The 16992-nt window shown below is 39.7% G+C and overlaps 1 protein-coding gene across 3 annotated transcripts in view; it reads right to left on the bottom strand.

Annotated features, from left to right (window-relative positions):
* The window catches only part of Patj (PATJ crumbs cell polarity complex component), a 289250-nt gene that overhangs the window by 165817 nt on the left and 106441 nt on the right, over nt 1-16992 (bottom strand). For all 3 annotated transcript variants that reach the window (XM_042675626.1, XM_042675631.1, XM_042675635.1), the window contains exons 24-27: nt 15133-15310; nt 13499-13609; nt 11964-12041; nt 6486-6585 (exon numbers count right to left, since the gene is read on the bottom strand). In XM_042675626.1, the coding sequence (XP_042531560.1) occupies nt 6486-6585; nt 11964-12041; nt 13499-13609; nt 15133-15310 (467 nt within the window). The remainder of the gene's footprint in view (nt 1-6485; nt 6586-11963; nt 12042-13498; nt 13610-15132; nt 15311-16992) is intronic.

Genomic DNA, 16992 nt, shown 5'->3' on the forward strand with positions numbered 1-16992 from the left:
TTCATTTTAAAATTAATTTTATTATTTTCATGCTGGTACTGGTGTTTAAACTCATGGCCTGAATGTTGTCCCTTAGCTTTTTTGCTCAAAGCTAGTATTCTACAACTTGAACCACAGCTCCACTTCGTAAGAGTCTCCCAGACTTTCTGTCCAGACAGACTTTGAATCATGATCTCCAGATCTCAAGTCTCCTGAGTAGCTAGGATTATAAAAATAAGCTATCAGCACTCAGTTTGGAATTAAAACAAAAACAAAAAGCTAAAATAAAAAGCCATCTTTAATTATAGGGCTAGGTTAAAGATGCTCCCTAAATTGAGTTAAATTATTTTTCTTTGACCAAAAAAGTAACAAGAAGAAGGGCAAACCATTAGTATGTTTTGTAAGTTGATCAGGGTTATACTGCTGGCCCATTAGAAGTGCGGTTCGGGTTCTTTATTCTCTAAGGGCTTGGCAACCATTGCGGTTGATTGTAGTGACATCTATTGGTAAGGGAGAGATCAACTGCAGAGTCTACAATAGAAGAACAGACAGAATGTCCAACCCCCAAAGCTCAGTTGCCCAGTACATCTTTGCTTGTCATTGAGTTTCTTCACACTAAAAAAGCAAAGAGCCTATGTGCCTCTGATCATATAAAGTAATATTTATTGAAAGGAACTCCAGGAAATGGAAAGAAGAGGGTTTATTTTTTCTTCATTTAAAAAAAAAGCAAAGAGCTGGTCACTGATGGCTCACACCTATAATCCTAGCTACTTCAGGAGGCTGAGATCTGAGGATCATGGTTCAAAGCCAGCCCGAGCAGGAAAGTCTGTGAGACTCTAATCTGCAATAAACTACTCAGAAGCAGTGCTGTGGCTCAACAATAGAGCGTTGCCTTGAGCAAAAGAAGGGACAAAGCCCTGAGTTCAAGCCCTAGGACTGGCCAAAAAAAAAAAAAAGAGAGAGAGAGAACTGGGAGGAACTGGAAATTACTGGAAGAGATGTGAATGGAGCCCTATACATCTAGTGAGATCTGTGCTGTAGACCTGCCTCGATGATATCTTGGCTTTAAATTTTTCAGTCATAAACTTAAACAAACTCCAAATGAGCTTTAAACTTCTCAAATTCCCTCACTGTTGAGAAAGACAATATATTTTAATTCCCTTCTTTTAAAATATTTTTATTGTAAAAATAGTGTACAGAGGGGTTAAGAGTTACATGAGTAAGGTAATGAGTACATTTCCTCCTCCTTTTTTTTCCCCCTACCATCCCATCCCTCCCCAGATCCCCAGATCCCTCCCCAGATCCCTTCTCCCCACCAAGCTGTAAAGTTCATTTTCAACATAGTGTCTTGTACATCTCATTGATATAATGGGTCAACCTGTATCCTTGTTTCAGCATTTTGTTATTTCCCTTCCCCAAATTAGAAAAACGCATATACAAGATGCAGGGCACCGACATCAAATACGTGAAAACAGGGGTTATACAATGTTTAATTTCCTTCTTTAAAGTACTTTACCATGTGAGGTCAGGTGCCAGCGGCATTCACTTAAGAATCCTAGCTACTTGGGAGATTGAGATTACGAAGGAAGAAGGCTGAGAAGAAAAGGTCAAGACAATCTTTCTTTAACAGTAACTGTATGTGGCAGAATCTGCTTGTTTTCCTAGCTACTATAAGAAGCCTATCTGAGGTTGGATGACAGTACAAGTGTCCACCCAGGTAGGAAGTGAGATGAATCTTGAAAGCAGCCGACATTAAAAACAGGTCTGGTGACATGGCTCAGCAGGAGAGCACTTGCCTAGCGGAGGCAAAGCCCAGAGTTCAAATTGTCCTCCTCCTTCAATTCAGATCTTTTAAGTTTTAACTATGCCTTACAAATGTGGTTACTCAAAATATAATACCAACTTTGAAATGACTTGAACAGCTATAGTAGTAAAATTGTAATTACAATTGTAATTGTAAAATTGTACATTACAAATGCAAGAGTCAACAATTTTAGTAAACTTATAGTTTTTCCAACATTCCTATAATCCTCCAATTCCTTCTAGCCAGATCCCAATGCCAGCCCTAGGCTGCTTTCTGTTAGCAAATATTTGTTGTTTTTTCAATGGACATTTAATAGAAATGGAATCATGCAGAATACAGTCTGTTCATCAGGCTTCTTTTCCATGGCACAATGAATGCTATCAGAGTTAGTTCCTTTTTATTGCTATATAGATGCACAACATTTTGCCTCTAAGTTTATCTGCTGATGGATGTTTGACTTAATTAACAGTTTTTTGTTATTATGAAGGGTGCTGTTCTAAAAGTTATGCAGTGTGTGTGTGGACATGTATTTTCACTTTCTTGGGTAGAAGAGGAAGTGGAACTGCAGGACTATATAGTACTCCTCTATGTTACTGAACATTTTCAGAAACTGCAACTTGTTTTTCAAGGTGTCAGTACATTTTACATCTCCCCTAGAACAGTAGGTCAGAGTTTGAGTTATGCTATCTAGGTTTTTTGTTTATTGGGTTTGATTTTTGTTTTTGGTGTCTTTTCTGGGGCTTGAACTCAGGGCCTGGATGCTGTCTCTGAGCTTTTGTGTTCAAGGTTAGTGCTCTACTACTTGAGCCACAGGGCCTCTTCCAGCCTTTTTGGTGATTAATTGGAGTAAAAGCTTCATGGACTTTTCTTCCCAGGCTGGCTTTGAACTGTAATTCTCAGATTACAGTCTCCAATAAGTAGTTAGGATTATAGGCATGAGCCACTAGTACCCAGTGTTAGGTTTGTTTTAATTAAAATCATTTTAGTAAACCTGTAGTGTATTGAGCACCTTTTTATGTCCTTATTAACCATCATATGCCATTCCAAGTTTTTAACCTATGCAAAAGAAGTGGGTTGTTTTCTTTTTATTGAGCTAAAATGAGAAACGAAAAACTTTTTTTTTTTTGGTCTGAGACCAGAACTTGAACTTGGTACCTGATGCTTTTGTTATTGGCTAGCACTCTTCCAACTGAGCCATGCTGCCAAGTGCCCCCAAAAGACTTTTTTCCCTTCTAAATAAGCATGTATTATTATATGAAATTCAAGTGACTGAAGTTGGAAGGAGAAGTTCTTTCTTAAACTTTTCTTTCTTACAAATTATTTCCTCATATTCTTCTGCAACTTTTTCCAAGTTAAAAAAAAATACCAGGAATCCTAATCACTTCACCATTGATGTTGGAATTTGGCTAACCTCCACTATTTGTGTTTGGCCTGTGTTAGATCCAAGACTAGAAAGTTAGCTTGACCATCAGGCCCCGCTAACCAAAGTGCACAAGGCAGGTGAGAGAAATGCATCTGGGCATGAGTGGCTAACTGACTGCCTCAACTGGCACTGGTTATATAGGGGAAGGGTGAAAGGTCTCTGTGAGTCAGGTGCTTGTTGTGTTCAGTTCCATCTGTTTTTGGTGATTGGAGGGGGGGTGTTGTTTTGGGGAGTTTTGTTGTTTTGTTTCTTTTTTGGGGTCAATTGTGGGGCCTGACCTCAGGGCCTGAGTGCTGTCCCTGAGTCTCTTTGTGGTGAAGGCTAGTGCTCTGCCACTTGAGCTACTTGGAGATAAGAATTTCATGGGGACTTTTCTGCTGGGGGGGGGGGGGGGAGGGGCTGGCTTCAAATAGAAATCCTCAGATCTCAGCCTCCTGTGAGCCACCAGCACCCAGCGCTGGGCTCCATCTGTTAATGAAGTACAACGCAAACTTGCTTTAAGAGTAAGTATCAAGTTCAGTGATGAGGTTAGCAGCTCTGCCTCTCAAGCTCTTAAAGTCCATTTGGATGTTCCATTTAGAAGTTTCTAGGCACAAGTGACTCCTGCTTACAATCCTATTTAAGAGGCTGAGACATAAGATCACAGTTGGAAGACATCCTGGGAAGAAAAATCTGTGACTCTTACATTCAATTAACCAACAACAAGCCAGAAGTAGAGCTGTGGCTCAAGTGGTAGAGCACTGGCTGTGAGCAGAAAAGCTAAGGGACAGCACAATGCCCAGTTCAAGCCCACATGCATGTACACGCACACGCACACACGCGCGCGCACACACACACACACACACACACAAAGTTTCTTTAAAACTTCTTTTGTTCATCCTACATTAGAACAAAGTCAAAATGGAATGTCAACCCTACAACATCAAAATTCCATGGCAAGGAAAATTAAGCACATCACTAGAGAATGCTCTATGAAAGTTCCCCAACTCCACAGGGAGAGGGCAGTTCAGTGAACAGTGTAGCCGGGGATGGAGGGCTTTGGTGGCTTTTTGGCAGGCAGAAATAAGACTGCACCAGTCTTGCACAATGCGAACCCTAACATGGAATTGCAGAACTTAAGCCTCATCATTTTAAGAGAAAATTATCATATATTATTTAGTTTCCTTTTTGTGCTGGGAATGGAAGCCAAGCCCTGACACATGCCAATCACTGAACTACATACCTCTGCTCCCACAGTTTAATACACATATTTATATATTTTTATTTTCTTTGCCAGAATTACATTCTGCATTGGCAATATTTGGCACATATTGAAGAATTTTGAATCACTGTTGACAATAATAAAAGGTAGTAGCAAGCCTTTCTGGATTGTGTGTGTGTGTGTGTGTGTGTGTGTGTGTGTGTGTGTGTGTGTGTGTGTGCGCGCGTGCGCGCATGTGTGCATGTACACACGCATAAGTGTGTTATGTTGGTGGGATTTGAGCCCAGAACCCTATAAGTGCTAGGAAAGTACTCCAGTACCACATTACGCACAGTCCTCCCATGTGATTTCTAGAACACTTTATTCCACAGCAACCCTTTGAAGGGTTTATCCCCATCGTACAAACAAGGGAGCTTTAGGAAAGAGAAACAACTTGAGCAGGTAAATGGCTAGAAAAGCTTGTGGGCCATCTGTCCCTAGTATGTGCACGTACATACATGCACATGTAGATTTCCAGGGCTGGTGGATTTCTCGGTATGTACCACTGAAAATTGGATTACTAAATCAAAGATTGTGCACCCTGAAATTGCTCATAGGGCTGGGGTGTGGCTCAGCATTAGAGTCTTGCAGAGCAGGTGTGAGGCGCTGGGCTCTATCTCAGCACCATAAAAACAGGGAGGAAAAAATTAAACCTTCAAAACAAGAAAGACTATTCTCATTCCCACAAACAGTTCATAAAATTTGGCGTATTTTTTTAACCTCTCTAATAATGATTAATAGAATATCCTCTCTTTTCCAGGCTGTGACTCCACTTGAAAAAAAAAAAAAGCTGGGCTATGTCCACCTCAGAGAAACCCATTTCTTACTTGTCACTAAGAGATTTGTTGAATAAATGGTGAAAATAAAGCCCAGTAGTAGAGCACCTTCCTGGTTTTGTCCCAACTACTGCAGAAACAAAACAGCCACAAAAGCCAATCCGCAAACAAACCAAACCCTGAGAAATTAGGAAAATAATACATGACAAAGTGCTCCACCGTCACGAAGTACAAATCAAACTTGTATAAAGCCAACATGTTTGAGGTAGTTGCATTTATTTTAGTGTTTCCTTTATAAACTTATATTTAGAAAATACAAAGTTAGCCCAACAATTACTGATAGTAAGAGCTATGTCGAAAACTAGCTATGTGGTACATTAAGGACTTACCACCTTATTTTAAGGCTCAAGACAACCCTATGAAGTAGATATGATTACTAATACTCTTATCAGAGAAGAAGCTATGCATATGGTCATGCTCTAAAAAATGCTGGAACCAGGATTTGAACTCTTCCCATTTCTATATTAATATTCTTTTCTGTGTTATAGGCAGGGAACATTTCCTTACCCAAACATATATAAACATATGTATGTATATATACATTCCACGTATCATAAAACTCACCCCTTTAAAACTTGTATGTGCCAGTGGTATTCAATATATTCACAAATAATCATCAATGTCGACTTTTAGAAGATTTTCAGCACCCCTCACCAAAGGAAATTCCATACACACTGGCAATCAAGGTGAATACTACATATTACGCAGCATAAGTGAAATGCAAATTCTTTCTTTGAAATAAAAAGTCTCCATTTAGTACAAGTAAAAATGAGTATTTCCTTCAGTAGTGCACAAGAAACTGAGACTTGTAATTTTACCTTAGCAATGTGTATGTGACTTTTTAAGGAAAGTAATTGAGAGCTGGCATCAATGCCCAACTCAGATTCTTATGGTCAAGTTCTAAGGACTTGTTAGCATTTTTTAATTTCAGAGCCCTAATCTGGGGTGCTATAGGTAAAACATTGTATAGCACAGCTTCCTTCCGCTTCCTATCCACCCGCCCCTCCCCGGCCAGCTGGAAAATTAGAAAAGCTGGCTTGTGTGATATAAGCCACAGGAGCTTCAAAGACAGACGTTTGTTTTCTAGCCTTTGCTCATGCACCGTTTTGCAGAAGCAGAGCTGTCTGTGCGATCATTTACAACAGTCACGACAGCATCATTTAAGAAGTCCCGCATCTCCAGGAAACAATGAAAAGGACTCACTGTCGGTCACCGCAGAGTCTTCCTCACTCTCATCACTGTCGGAGGACGGAGCTCGGTAAGGAGGCGGCAGTTTCATGGGAGGTGGGGCCGTTCCTTGCCTCTGAAGATGCAAAATGTGAGAGGAGAGTTAATTGCTGTTGTGTGGCCCTCTTCTTCAGTGACAGAACGCGTCAAAGGATAATAGTTTGAGGATAACCAATTTCATTGTAATTCAAGGACTGCAAAAGAAATAGAATGTATTCCCCGATGCTCCCACTATTGAATAAATGTGACCGGAGGATAGAAGCACAGCAATGCAGAAAAGAAGATGGCAAAGTCAGCCTTGTTGAAGGCTGCTGCCCTGCCTAGAAGAAGCATTTTCTTTACATTGTGCAACTACATCTTCTTTGTTGCTAATAAAGAAATGGCACTTTGACACTCAAAAAAAAAAAAAAATCCAAAAGGCAAAAAAGAATCCCACAGTATTAATTCTAAATTGCTTAAGTTCTTCCTCGATGATAAGTTATAGATCTCATTCCTTTTAAAAACAGAAAAAGAAATGAAATGCCAAGATTTTCTAACTGAAGGTATTCATCTATAATTTAGAGATGGTCAACACACATTTTAATGTTTAAACAAGAGAGAAAAGACAAAAGTATGATGAATAATTACTTCAGCAAAAGTATGCTTTCCATTCACATGCCAAATGATACAGCACATCGATATTGGATTCATGCAGCTACTTAAAAGAGAACAAAATTCTATGAACAGATTACCTTCATAGAACAGAGCCATTTTCTTGAGCGCGGAGAAAAATAAAACATGTCAAACTTTAGGGAGATGGAAGCTGCTAAAAAGACTAGAAGCCGATAGACCCAAGCCATCCACAAATACCCAAGTAACTGAATTAAGATGCGCTTTGCACAGGACTTCCGTAAAGTACATTCAATTATGCTTTCAATGACAAAACCACTAATAGCAGAGATGCTTTGTAAGTGGATACTGGCGGGTCTATTACCCAGAGAAGGCACGAGATAAATTCCTCCAAAGTACAAAATATTACTGGGGATTTACAAGAGAAAACACATTATTAAAAGGAAAAAAAAAAAAACACAAAAACAAAAACAATCCCACACAGCCAGGTGCCAGTGGCTTACACCTGTAATATTAGCTACTCAGAGGATGAGAGTATCACAGTGAGCCAATAAATCAGCAAAATAGCAAATTGAAGACATGATTTAAATGGAAGAGGATCAACTGAGAGTGGAAAAAAGCTGAGTGGGATTGAGAGGTCCTAAATTCAAGCCCTGGTACTAGCAAAAAAAGGAGAGGAGAGGGGAAGACAGGAGAAGAGAGGGAAAGAGAGGAGAGGAGAGGGGAAAGGAAGAGAGGGGAGGAGAAACACCCAAATTTCTCTAATCAAAGTATTATATGTGTGTATTTTTTCTAGAAACTCCAAAATCATTAAAATTCAAGAATGATTAAAAAGAGAAATGATATTAAATATGAAATGCTTATTGAGCATTAGAGAATACAGAAGTATGATTGCTGTGGCTCCTTTGTTTTCCAGTATTAGGATTTTAACTTAAGATCTTATACTTGTTGGACAATGCCTCTAGCTCTTGGGATATACCCTCCCTCATTCCTTATGCTCTGATTATTTTTCAGATAGGGTTTCACATTTTTGCCCAGACCAGCCTGTACTGAGATCCTTCTGTTTATGACTCCCATGTAGCTGGGATGACAGGTGTGTGGTACCACATCTAACTTTTCATTGGTTGCAATGAAGTCCTGCAAAGTTTTGCCCAGGCTGGCTTTGAACTGTGATCTTCCATATCTCTGCCCCCTGAGCAACTGGAGCTATGAGCAGGAGCCACTTCTAAGACACTTCACCCAGCTCTTTTAATTTCTTTTTAGGTGTTCATTTGTTTTTTTATTTTTAATAGGTTACATTCTTTTACTTCCTTATATTGTGCAGGGAGGGATTTCACAGTTACATTTCCACACATGTTTACAATATAGTCCAATTAATCTCAATCCCACTATCACTCTCTGATTCCCCCTTTCACTTTGTTCCCAAAATAATTTTAGCAGGTTTCTATTTTCATAGTTGTAAGCAATTTACTTTAACCATAGTCATCCTCTTTTAACCTCCTTGTTAACCCAACAGAGAGAGAGAGAGAGAGAGAGAGCGTAAAGGTCTTGGAGTTTGAACTCAAGGCCTGGGTCCTGTCTCTGAGCTCTTTCACTCAAGGTTAATGCTCTACCACTTGAGCAAGTTGGAGATAAGAGTCTCATGGAGTTTCCTGCCAGGGCTGACTTTGAACAGTGATCCTCTTCTCTCAAGTCTCCTAAGGATTACAAGCATAAGCCATCAGGGCCCCCACTTGTTCCTTTTAAAATTTAATTTTAAAGAAAATTCTAAAAAGAAAAAGAAGATTCTGAGTGAATTAAAGATAAAAGTAACATGGGTTTTCAAATACATTTGACTTTATATTTTTCTCAGAATGAGGTTATCCTACGTCAAAGACAATACATAGAATGAGGACATCTGTGGGGAGGAAGGATGAGAGAGAGAGACGGAAGAGTGAGTCTAGTACATTTAACCATCTATAGAAATATCACAATGAAATCTCCTGTGCAACTAATATATGCAAATAAAAAAATTTTAAAGACAAGATATTTGGGTATTGATGTCTTATAACTCTTAATATTTTATAGCTCTTAATATTATCTCCTAATATATTAATAGTACTATAAACATATTTAAGGAGAATTTATAAATTGATCTGATTAGCTTCAACCAATATTTTTTAAAAAAAGTATTTCCATATGTCTCATTGCGGGTTGCTGGATATCTAGAGGGTCTTTCTGCTACAAGTGAGAGAAGGGGGAAAGGAGGGCAGGCTCTCCCCAAATTCAAAGATAAACACTGAGGCCAGCTGTACCATCCCCACAAGTACAGAGAACAAGACAGGCTGTTGAAGAACAGTCCTAGGCACATAGTAGTTATCTTCCTTAATTATTTGCTGAGTGATTGAACAACTCCTCACCCCTCCTGCTACTTAAGAACCTCACAGACAAAGGTTTAGGAAATAAGTAATGCGAACTATTCTAATTAACAGTTCTGAGTGTTAAGTTTGTCTGGTAGAGATGTACCTGATTTCAGTCTTAGAGCAAAGATTATAGTTGTCTTTCTTTCCCTGGAAGACATTAACTAGTTTTGTGTCTAAATTTGAATCTTAAGTATTCTTTCTTTCAGCAGTTATAAATACTTCATTCTCTTCAATTTTCCTTCCCATAGTTTCCATCTTATTAATGCCCTCTTTAATGGGCAAATAAATACTTGGCACCTGCATAGTTAGCATAATTTTACCAGTCGTCTTTTATTTCTTCTTAACTTACACTTCGATAGTTTGGGAATTCTCATGGAGATGCTCAAGTAGACTCACCTTCCAGAGCTAATTAGACTATAAAAATGTTTCAGACACACAATTCATGAGTTGTTTAATAAGCCTATTTACATGATTTCTTGGCTCCCATAGTAATTCCAACTGATAACAGAATTTGCCTTTTTTTTAATTGATCTCTAATTTTTTTAAATTTCTAATCCTATGTTTTTGTTGTTTTGTTTTGTTTTTGCTGGTCCTGGGGCTTGACCAGGTCCTAGGCACTGTCCCCAAGCTTCTTTTGCTCAAGGCCAGTGTTCTACCACTTGAGACACAGCTCCACTTCCAGCTTTCCTGGTCATTTATTGGAGATAAAAGTCTCATGGGGTGCAGGTGGGAGAGTGTAGTTGTGGAGATGGGAGGAAAAGGATGGCAGGGGAAAAACAAAGGAGGAGGCAACAATGCTTGACAAGAAATGTGCTTATTACCTTGCTCATGTAATTGTAACCCCTCTGTACAGCATTTTCACAATAACTTACTTAGAAAGAAAGAAACAAAGAAAGAAAGAAAGAAATGTACTCTTTAGGGCTGGGAGGGTGGCTCAGTGGTAGAGTGCTTGCCTTGCATGCATGAGGCCCTGGGTTTGATTCCTTAGCATCATATAAGCAGAAAAAGCCGGAAGTGGCGCTGTGGCTCAAGTGGTTGAGTGCCAGCCTTGAGCTGAAGAGCTGAGGGACAGTGTCCAGGCCCAGAGTTCAAGCCCCATGATCAGCAAAAAAAAAAAAAAGAAAAAAAAAAAGAAATGTATTCTTCACCTGACATATAACTGTAACCCCTTTGTATATCACCAATATTATAATAATAATAAAAAATAATTTAAGGCCAGAAAAAAAGAGTCTCATGGACTTTTCTGCCTGCTGGTTTTGAACCATGATGCTCATATCTCAGCCTCTTGAGTAGCTAGGATTATAGGTGTGAGCTACTAGTGCCTGACTAATTTACATTTTTGCTTCTGATACTAGGTCAAAACTAGTCTGCCATTTACTTGGGCTGTAACTTACTTCCTTTTTGGAAGACCTACCATGTGGGGTTTGGTTTTGTGATGTGGTAATCTGCTGGCATTTGTAGGGATGATGAAGGTCCATTCTGTGCTGGCTGTCCAGAGACTGGCTCTTCTTTGGTTGAGAAGGAACAGAATGTGCTCCTCAACCTCTTGTGCAGGCCTGTTTGTGTCTGCTGGAGCATGCCTGGGATCTACCAGGAAGAAATGCCCTTGGACCAAAGATAAGTGGCTTTTTATATTTCCTGTGCCTGCACTTACCATATGGTTAAAGCTCTCAGACAGAAGCTAAAAAGCTCTCTGAGTATATGTAGTTAAGCGAAGTCCTTACCTCACATAGTAAATATAAACTGTCTTCCTACTTCCAGTAAATTAATAAATTAGATGTAAGTCTCTTCAAATGAAAAAAAAAACTCTGATTAGCACAGAGACTTGCTTTATTTAAATCTAATATTCTCATTAAAAAAACAGTGCAACTATATTAGTTTAAATGTGCTAGTCTATTTAAAAAAAAAACAGAAACCACCAAGTAGCATCTAAACCGGAAATAGTTATCTTGAAGGGGAACAAAATGAAAATTTATCCCTTTCTGATACCATATCCTAAAATAATGTTTAGGCCAAACAATTCTAATGGCATAGAGGCAGGAAAACAGGAATAGTGGGTGACTGTCTGATGACAGTGAAGACATGACCTCTGACCAGCTCATTGCCCTTTGGAGGACGAACTTCCAGCTAACAGAACGTAAGACCCAAATCTCAGGAACAACCAAATGTGAGCAGCATGTGTTGGGGATGGACAAGCAGCCTGGCTGACGGGGAAGTGGACACAGATGCCCACAGCTGGCTGGCCCTTTACAATATCTGACCCTGCGTAGCACCATGTTTTCTACCCCCCATCCTGGTGCAAAGCAGTCACACATACAGGGAGAAGAAACACATCACTTCTACACTGAACTGAGCTCATCACAAACCACCCTTATTAGTTGCTGCCCAGGTATGGGGAAAGAAACCAAAGGCATTCTTTAGAAGCTGAAGAAGCTCAAGTTACCTTTTCTTTTGTTTCTTGGGTGTCTTGGTCCTGGTTATTGATAGCTGTGCTGGTCTTGGTATGCACATTAGGAATGACCTAAACCAGGAAGAAAACAAGTGCAAAGAAGAAAAAGGAGAAGGTCACAGGTCATATTCATTTTCTTCCTTCTTTTTTCTTACTCTCCTCCCTCCTCACTGCCTCTCTCTCTCTCTCCTTTCCTTCCTTCCTTTTTCATTTCTGCCCTCTCTCCACTTCTTGTCTGTTTTTAGTTTAATTTTAGAGACAGGAACTGGCTATGTGGTCCAGGTTGGCCATGAACTTACAATCCTCTTGCCACACTTCCTGAATCCCAGCATTACAAGAATGTGCCACCATGCCTCTCTTTGCTGCATTTCCTATTGGATGTTCTGTTTGCTTAGAGTGCTGGGGGAACCTATGCCAACCATGGTAGACATTGAGCCACGTCTCCAGACTTTCTTACTGTAGTGTGTATGTGTGTGTGTCTGTCTGTCTGTGCGCGCGTGCTGCTTTGTTTTGTTTTGTTTATGCTGATACTGAGGCCTTGCAAGTTTTCTTGGCTTTTTTCCTTAAGGTTGGTACTCTACCACTTAAGCCACATCTCTACTTCTAGCCTTTCTGCCGGTTAATTGGTGATAAGAGTCTAATGGACTTTCTGCCCCTGGCTGGCTTTATGCCATAATCCTCAAATCTCAGGTCCCCAAGTAGCTAGGATTACAGGCGTGAGCCACCAGGTCTTAAACTTGTTAAGCAGTACATATTGTTGCAACTTTAGCTCAAAAGCAAATATATAAGAACTATAAAACTCAGGAAACCTGGTAAAGGTCTGTGACACTAAACTATTATAAAATTAAATGTATGTCAGTAAGGCATAGAAATCCAGAGATCTGTATGCGAGGACTGAGCAGATAAAGATGAACTTTGTCCCCATTCTCTCCTCTAAGCATCTCATCTCCAAAATAAAGTTGCAGTGGTGATTTAAGCTAATTCCTAGAATATAAGAAACCCAATTCATTTCACATATGGGCCACATAATCACTGTACTCAGTTAAAACATGTCCCCCAGCTCTCTACATCCACCCAATAACTACTTCCTCTCACTGCTGGCACAGGGACGGATTACAGCATTCACCAATGGACACACTTAGTGGCAGCAGGAACTGAGTGATGTTTCTCACAATGCCCAAGCTGTTCAGAAGGGGCCTAACACATGGTCTTACTCAATAAATGTTTCACAAAATAAGGAGCGCAGAAAAGGGAAGGAACGTGCCTATGTCAGAAGCTGAAAAATGTCTGTCATCGGGACTAAAACCAACATAAACGATAAAGTCTCATTTGACCAGCAGATCAAAATTGGGAGGGGAAAAAATGGACACAGAAGCTAATGGCTAGATGTATATGAAGCTAATACTTTTTGTAAGTAATACTCTAGCTATTGAACAATGAAAATCCGTGGGAAAAATTTGGAGCTAAAAATCTGATCCAGAACTGTGAACATAGATTAAACTGTTTTGAAAGCTAGAAGTAGAACTTACCCTCGGTATGGCTGACAGGCTCTGAACCACAAACACCACAGGGTTTCCAGCACTCTTAATGGCCTCCACTGCTTCTGCATGGGAGGCATTCTGCAGATCCACCCCAGACACCTGAAACGTGCAAGTCCCTCTGCTGATTAGAAAGGAAGAAAAAGGCCAGGTGCCTGTGGCTCAAACCTGTACTTCTAGCTATTGAAGAAGTTGAGATCTGAGGATCACTGTTCCAAGCCAGCCAGGCAGGAAAGTCCATGAGACTCTAATTAACCACCAAAAAGCCAGAAGTGGAACTGTGGCTCAAGTGGAAGAGTGCTAACCTGAAGCAAAAAAAAATCTAAGGGACAGGGACCAGGTCCTGACTTCAAGCCTCAAGCTACAAGCACAAAAACAAACAAAAACTTCACACATAGGACTACATGAATAGCTAGTAAAATCTGAATAATCTCTGTTGTATAGCTCACAAAAATATTAACATGGAACTCTACTAAGGTACAAGGACCTTCTAGTATTTTTCTTCATAACTTTCTGACTCAAAATTATTTCAAAGTTGAAAGTTAAGGGAAAGAAAGAAAAGGATGAGACAAAATAGAAAAAAAAACCTTACAAATTGAGTTTGAATAGATCCATAATTTAAGTAAAATTAACTACTTTTACTTAATTCAATTAATTTTATTTACATTCTAGATGTAGATAATCAAGTTAAATTTTAGAAAAGATGAGCAATGTTCAAACTCTACAACCCGAAGTTGTGTACACAGAGGCATGCTTTGTAGTTCTTTAACCATCACAGGGCTACTGGGTTTGAACTCTCATTTCTCTTTCATCTGGGAAATAACACGATGCATAAATGATGTGTCCAAGACCAAGCAAATAGGAGAAAAGACAGAGTCCCTCTCATCTTCTCACAATCGAAACCCCTTGCTAAGGACTCGCCTTTCAGAGAATGAATCAAGATCAAGTAAATTCAGCAGGGCATGATAATGTATGCCTGTAATCCCAGCTCTCGAGAGGCTGTAGTGAAAAGATTACAAGCGGTAGGCTAGTCTGGGCTATATAGCAAGACCCTATCTTAAATTAAATAAATTATATTAAAGCAAGCAGACTCTGGGACTGACTGTACCCACTGGGTGCCATTTAATAAACCCAACACAAAGAAAGCCATCATATTCAGACTTTGGGCAGCCTTGCTGCTTCAATGTGCCTTTACAATCTTAACAATGCCATTCCCACAAAGCCCATCTACCCTGTGAGATGCATGACCCAGCCCTCCCCCGATGGGAGATTTTACAAGGTCAGCAACTTTCTCTAATGGCACAGATCTCCCACAAACCCACATAAAATTTAGAGCTCATTAAAGACTTAGGAGAAACAAAATGCCTACCATTCCCCCCATCCCATCAGAGCCCTTTGTTAAACTGCCTTTTTCCTGAGATTTTTATTTTGCCCTCTGTCTGCTCACTCTTGAAAAAGTCAAGAATTAAGCATATTATGTACAAATGAACACACTGAAACAGAGGACTATAATTACATACATTCAGCGACACATGAAGCAAGGTGTTTTAGCTCAGCGATTCTTCTATTGTCTTACACATGTTTCAAACAAAATTTTAATATTATTTAATTTTAATATCATTTACCTCAAGTATTTTATCTCCAGTTTTCAGTGCATTGGTTTTTCCTGCTGGACTGTCTTCTAAAACTTGCTTGATAAATATACCTTTAAGCTCCTCTCCATTCTTCAGGCGTTTTATGACCGTTTGTCCTCCCACAATACTGATGCCGAGAGACACATTGGGCTCTCTAAAAATCTCAACACTGTAGAAAGAGAAAGAAGCCACTATTCAACAAGTTAATTTAATTGGCAATGTTTCCTTCATAAGCGTTCAACTGGTGCCATATCCTGTGACTCAGATTTTATAAAAGTAATTTTTCTAGCTGGGAAGGTGGCTCAGTGGTAGAGTGCTTGCCTTGCATGCATGAGGCCCTGGGTGGGTTCAATTCCTCAGCACCACATAAGCAGAAAAAGCCAGAAGTGGCGCTGTGGCTCAAGTGGTAGAGTGCTAGCCTTGAGCTGAAGAGCTGAGGGACAATGCCCAGGCCCAGAGTTCAGGCCCCATGACTGAAAATAATAATAATATTTTTTCTAAATGTATTGCGGGGGGAGGGGGGGCCCTTGAACTCAGAGCCTTGTGAGTAGCTAGTATTACAGGGGAGAGATATCAAGGCCTTATTTTTTTCAAATGTTATTAAAAATGATACCTAATTCCAAAATGATAAGATGCTATCAATAATTTATGACATATAAAAGGTTAAATTATGACATGTGAAAGGACAGGTCTCTAAAACAATAAATACTGCAGTTTAGATAGAGAGATTTAGCAAGACCTTAATGTTCCCATTGCTATCATTTGTTCTGTAATTAGCTCATATAATTTATAGCTGTCAAATCAACAAAGAATGGATGGAGGAAATGAGGGGAAGGGAATCAAGACAATCAGCTTAGTACAAAGTTCAGACTTGCAGAATAAAATAACTTTCCCACCGAGTACTCCAGCTGTTGGGGGTTTTCCCAGGGAAAACTTTGAACTCTGTGCTTCGTTGATCCAAGGACAGATGTCATCCATCCCTAAAGTTAAAAGTTTTCTTTTCTGGGCTAGGAAGGTGGCTCAGTGGTAGAGCGCTTGCCTTGCATGCTCAAGGCCCTGGGTTCGATTCCTCAGCACCACATAAGCAAAAAGAAAAAAGCCGGAAGTGGCACTGTGGCTCAAGTGGTAGAGTGCTAGCCTTGAGCTGAAGAGCTGAGGGACAGCGCCCAGGCCCAGAGTTCAGGCCCCATGACCGGAAAAAAAAAAAAGAAAAAGAAAAAAAAATTAATAAAAAAAAATTTCTTTTCTTTCATTGTCATTGTAAGAAAACTTAAGTATAGAGTGCAAAATTTGACCCCAGGGTTAAATTTAAACCTCATAGACATAGGCCAAACAAATTCAAATTAAAAAAAAAAAGCAACTCAGAAACCACCTCCTAAAACAAAACTCTGAATGCAGTCAAGAGGAGGACAGGCAGGTGGTGGTTGTGGTGAATTAATAATGCATAGAGAACAGAGAATGCAGCTAAGGGAAGGCTTTTATTAGCTTCAAACACAGCCCTGGTGAGTACTTAAAATCATAACCACATCCAAGAGAAGATGAGTTTGTACATTCTGCTAACTCAAGAGACAAAACTTGGACTTCACACCAGGAGAGGAAGGTAGGGAAAAAAGCTATCTACAGGTGAAGCCTCAAGTCCTATGTAGCCTAAGTGCAGTCCTAAGTACTGAGCCCAGTAATTACCCTCACAGATCAACATTTGTAAACTGCTTTCTCTGACAGATTCAGAGATTGTGCTAATATAGGTTATAGTCTTTTTTTATGGGGGGGGGGGAGGGTGCACAACAATACTAGGTAAGATGAAATGGAACTATAACGGGTCAGTTTACATGTGAACCAGCAACACTTGCA

Source organism: Dipodomys spectabilis, unplaced genomic scaffold, assembly GCF_019054845.1.
Source record: "Dipodomys spectabilis isolate Male_0828 unplaced genomic scaffold, ASM1905484v1 ptg000002l, whole genome shotgun sequence".
NCBI lineage: Eukaryota > Metazoa > Chordata > Mammalia > Rodentia > Heteromyidae > Dipodomys > Dipodomys spectabilis.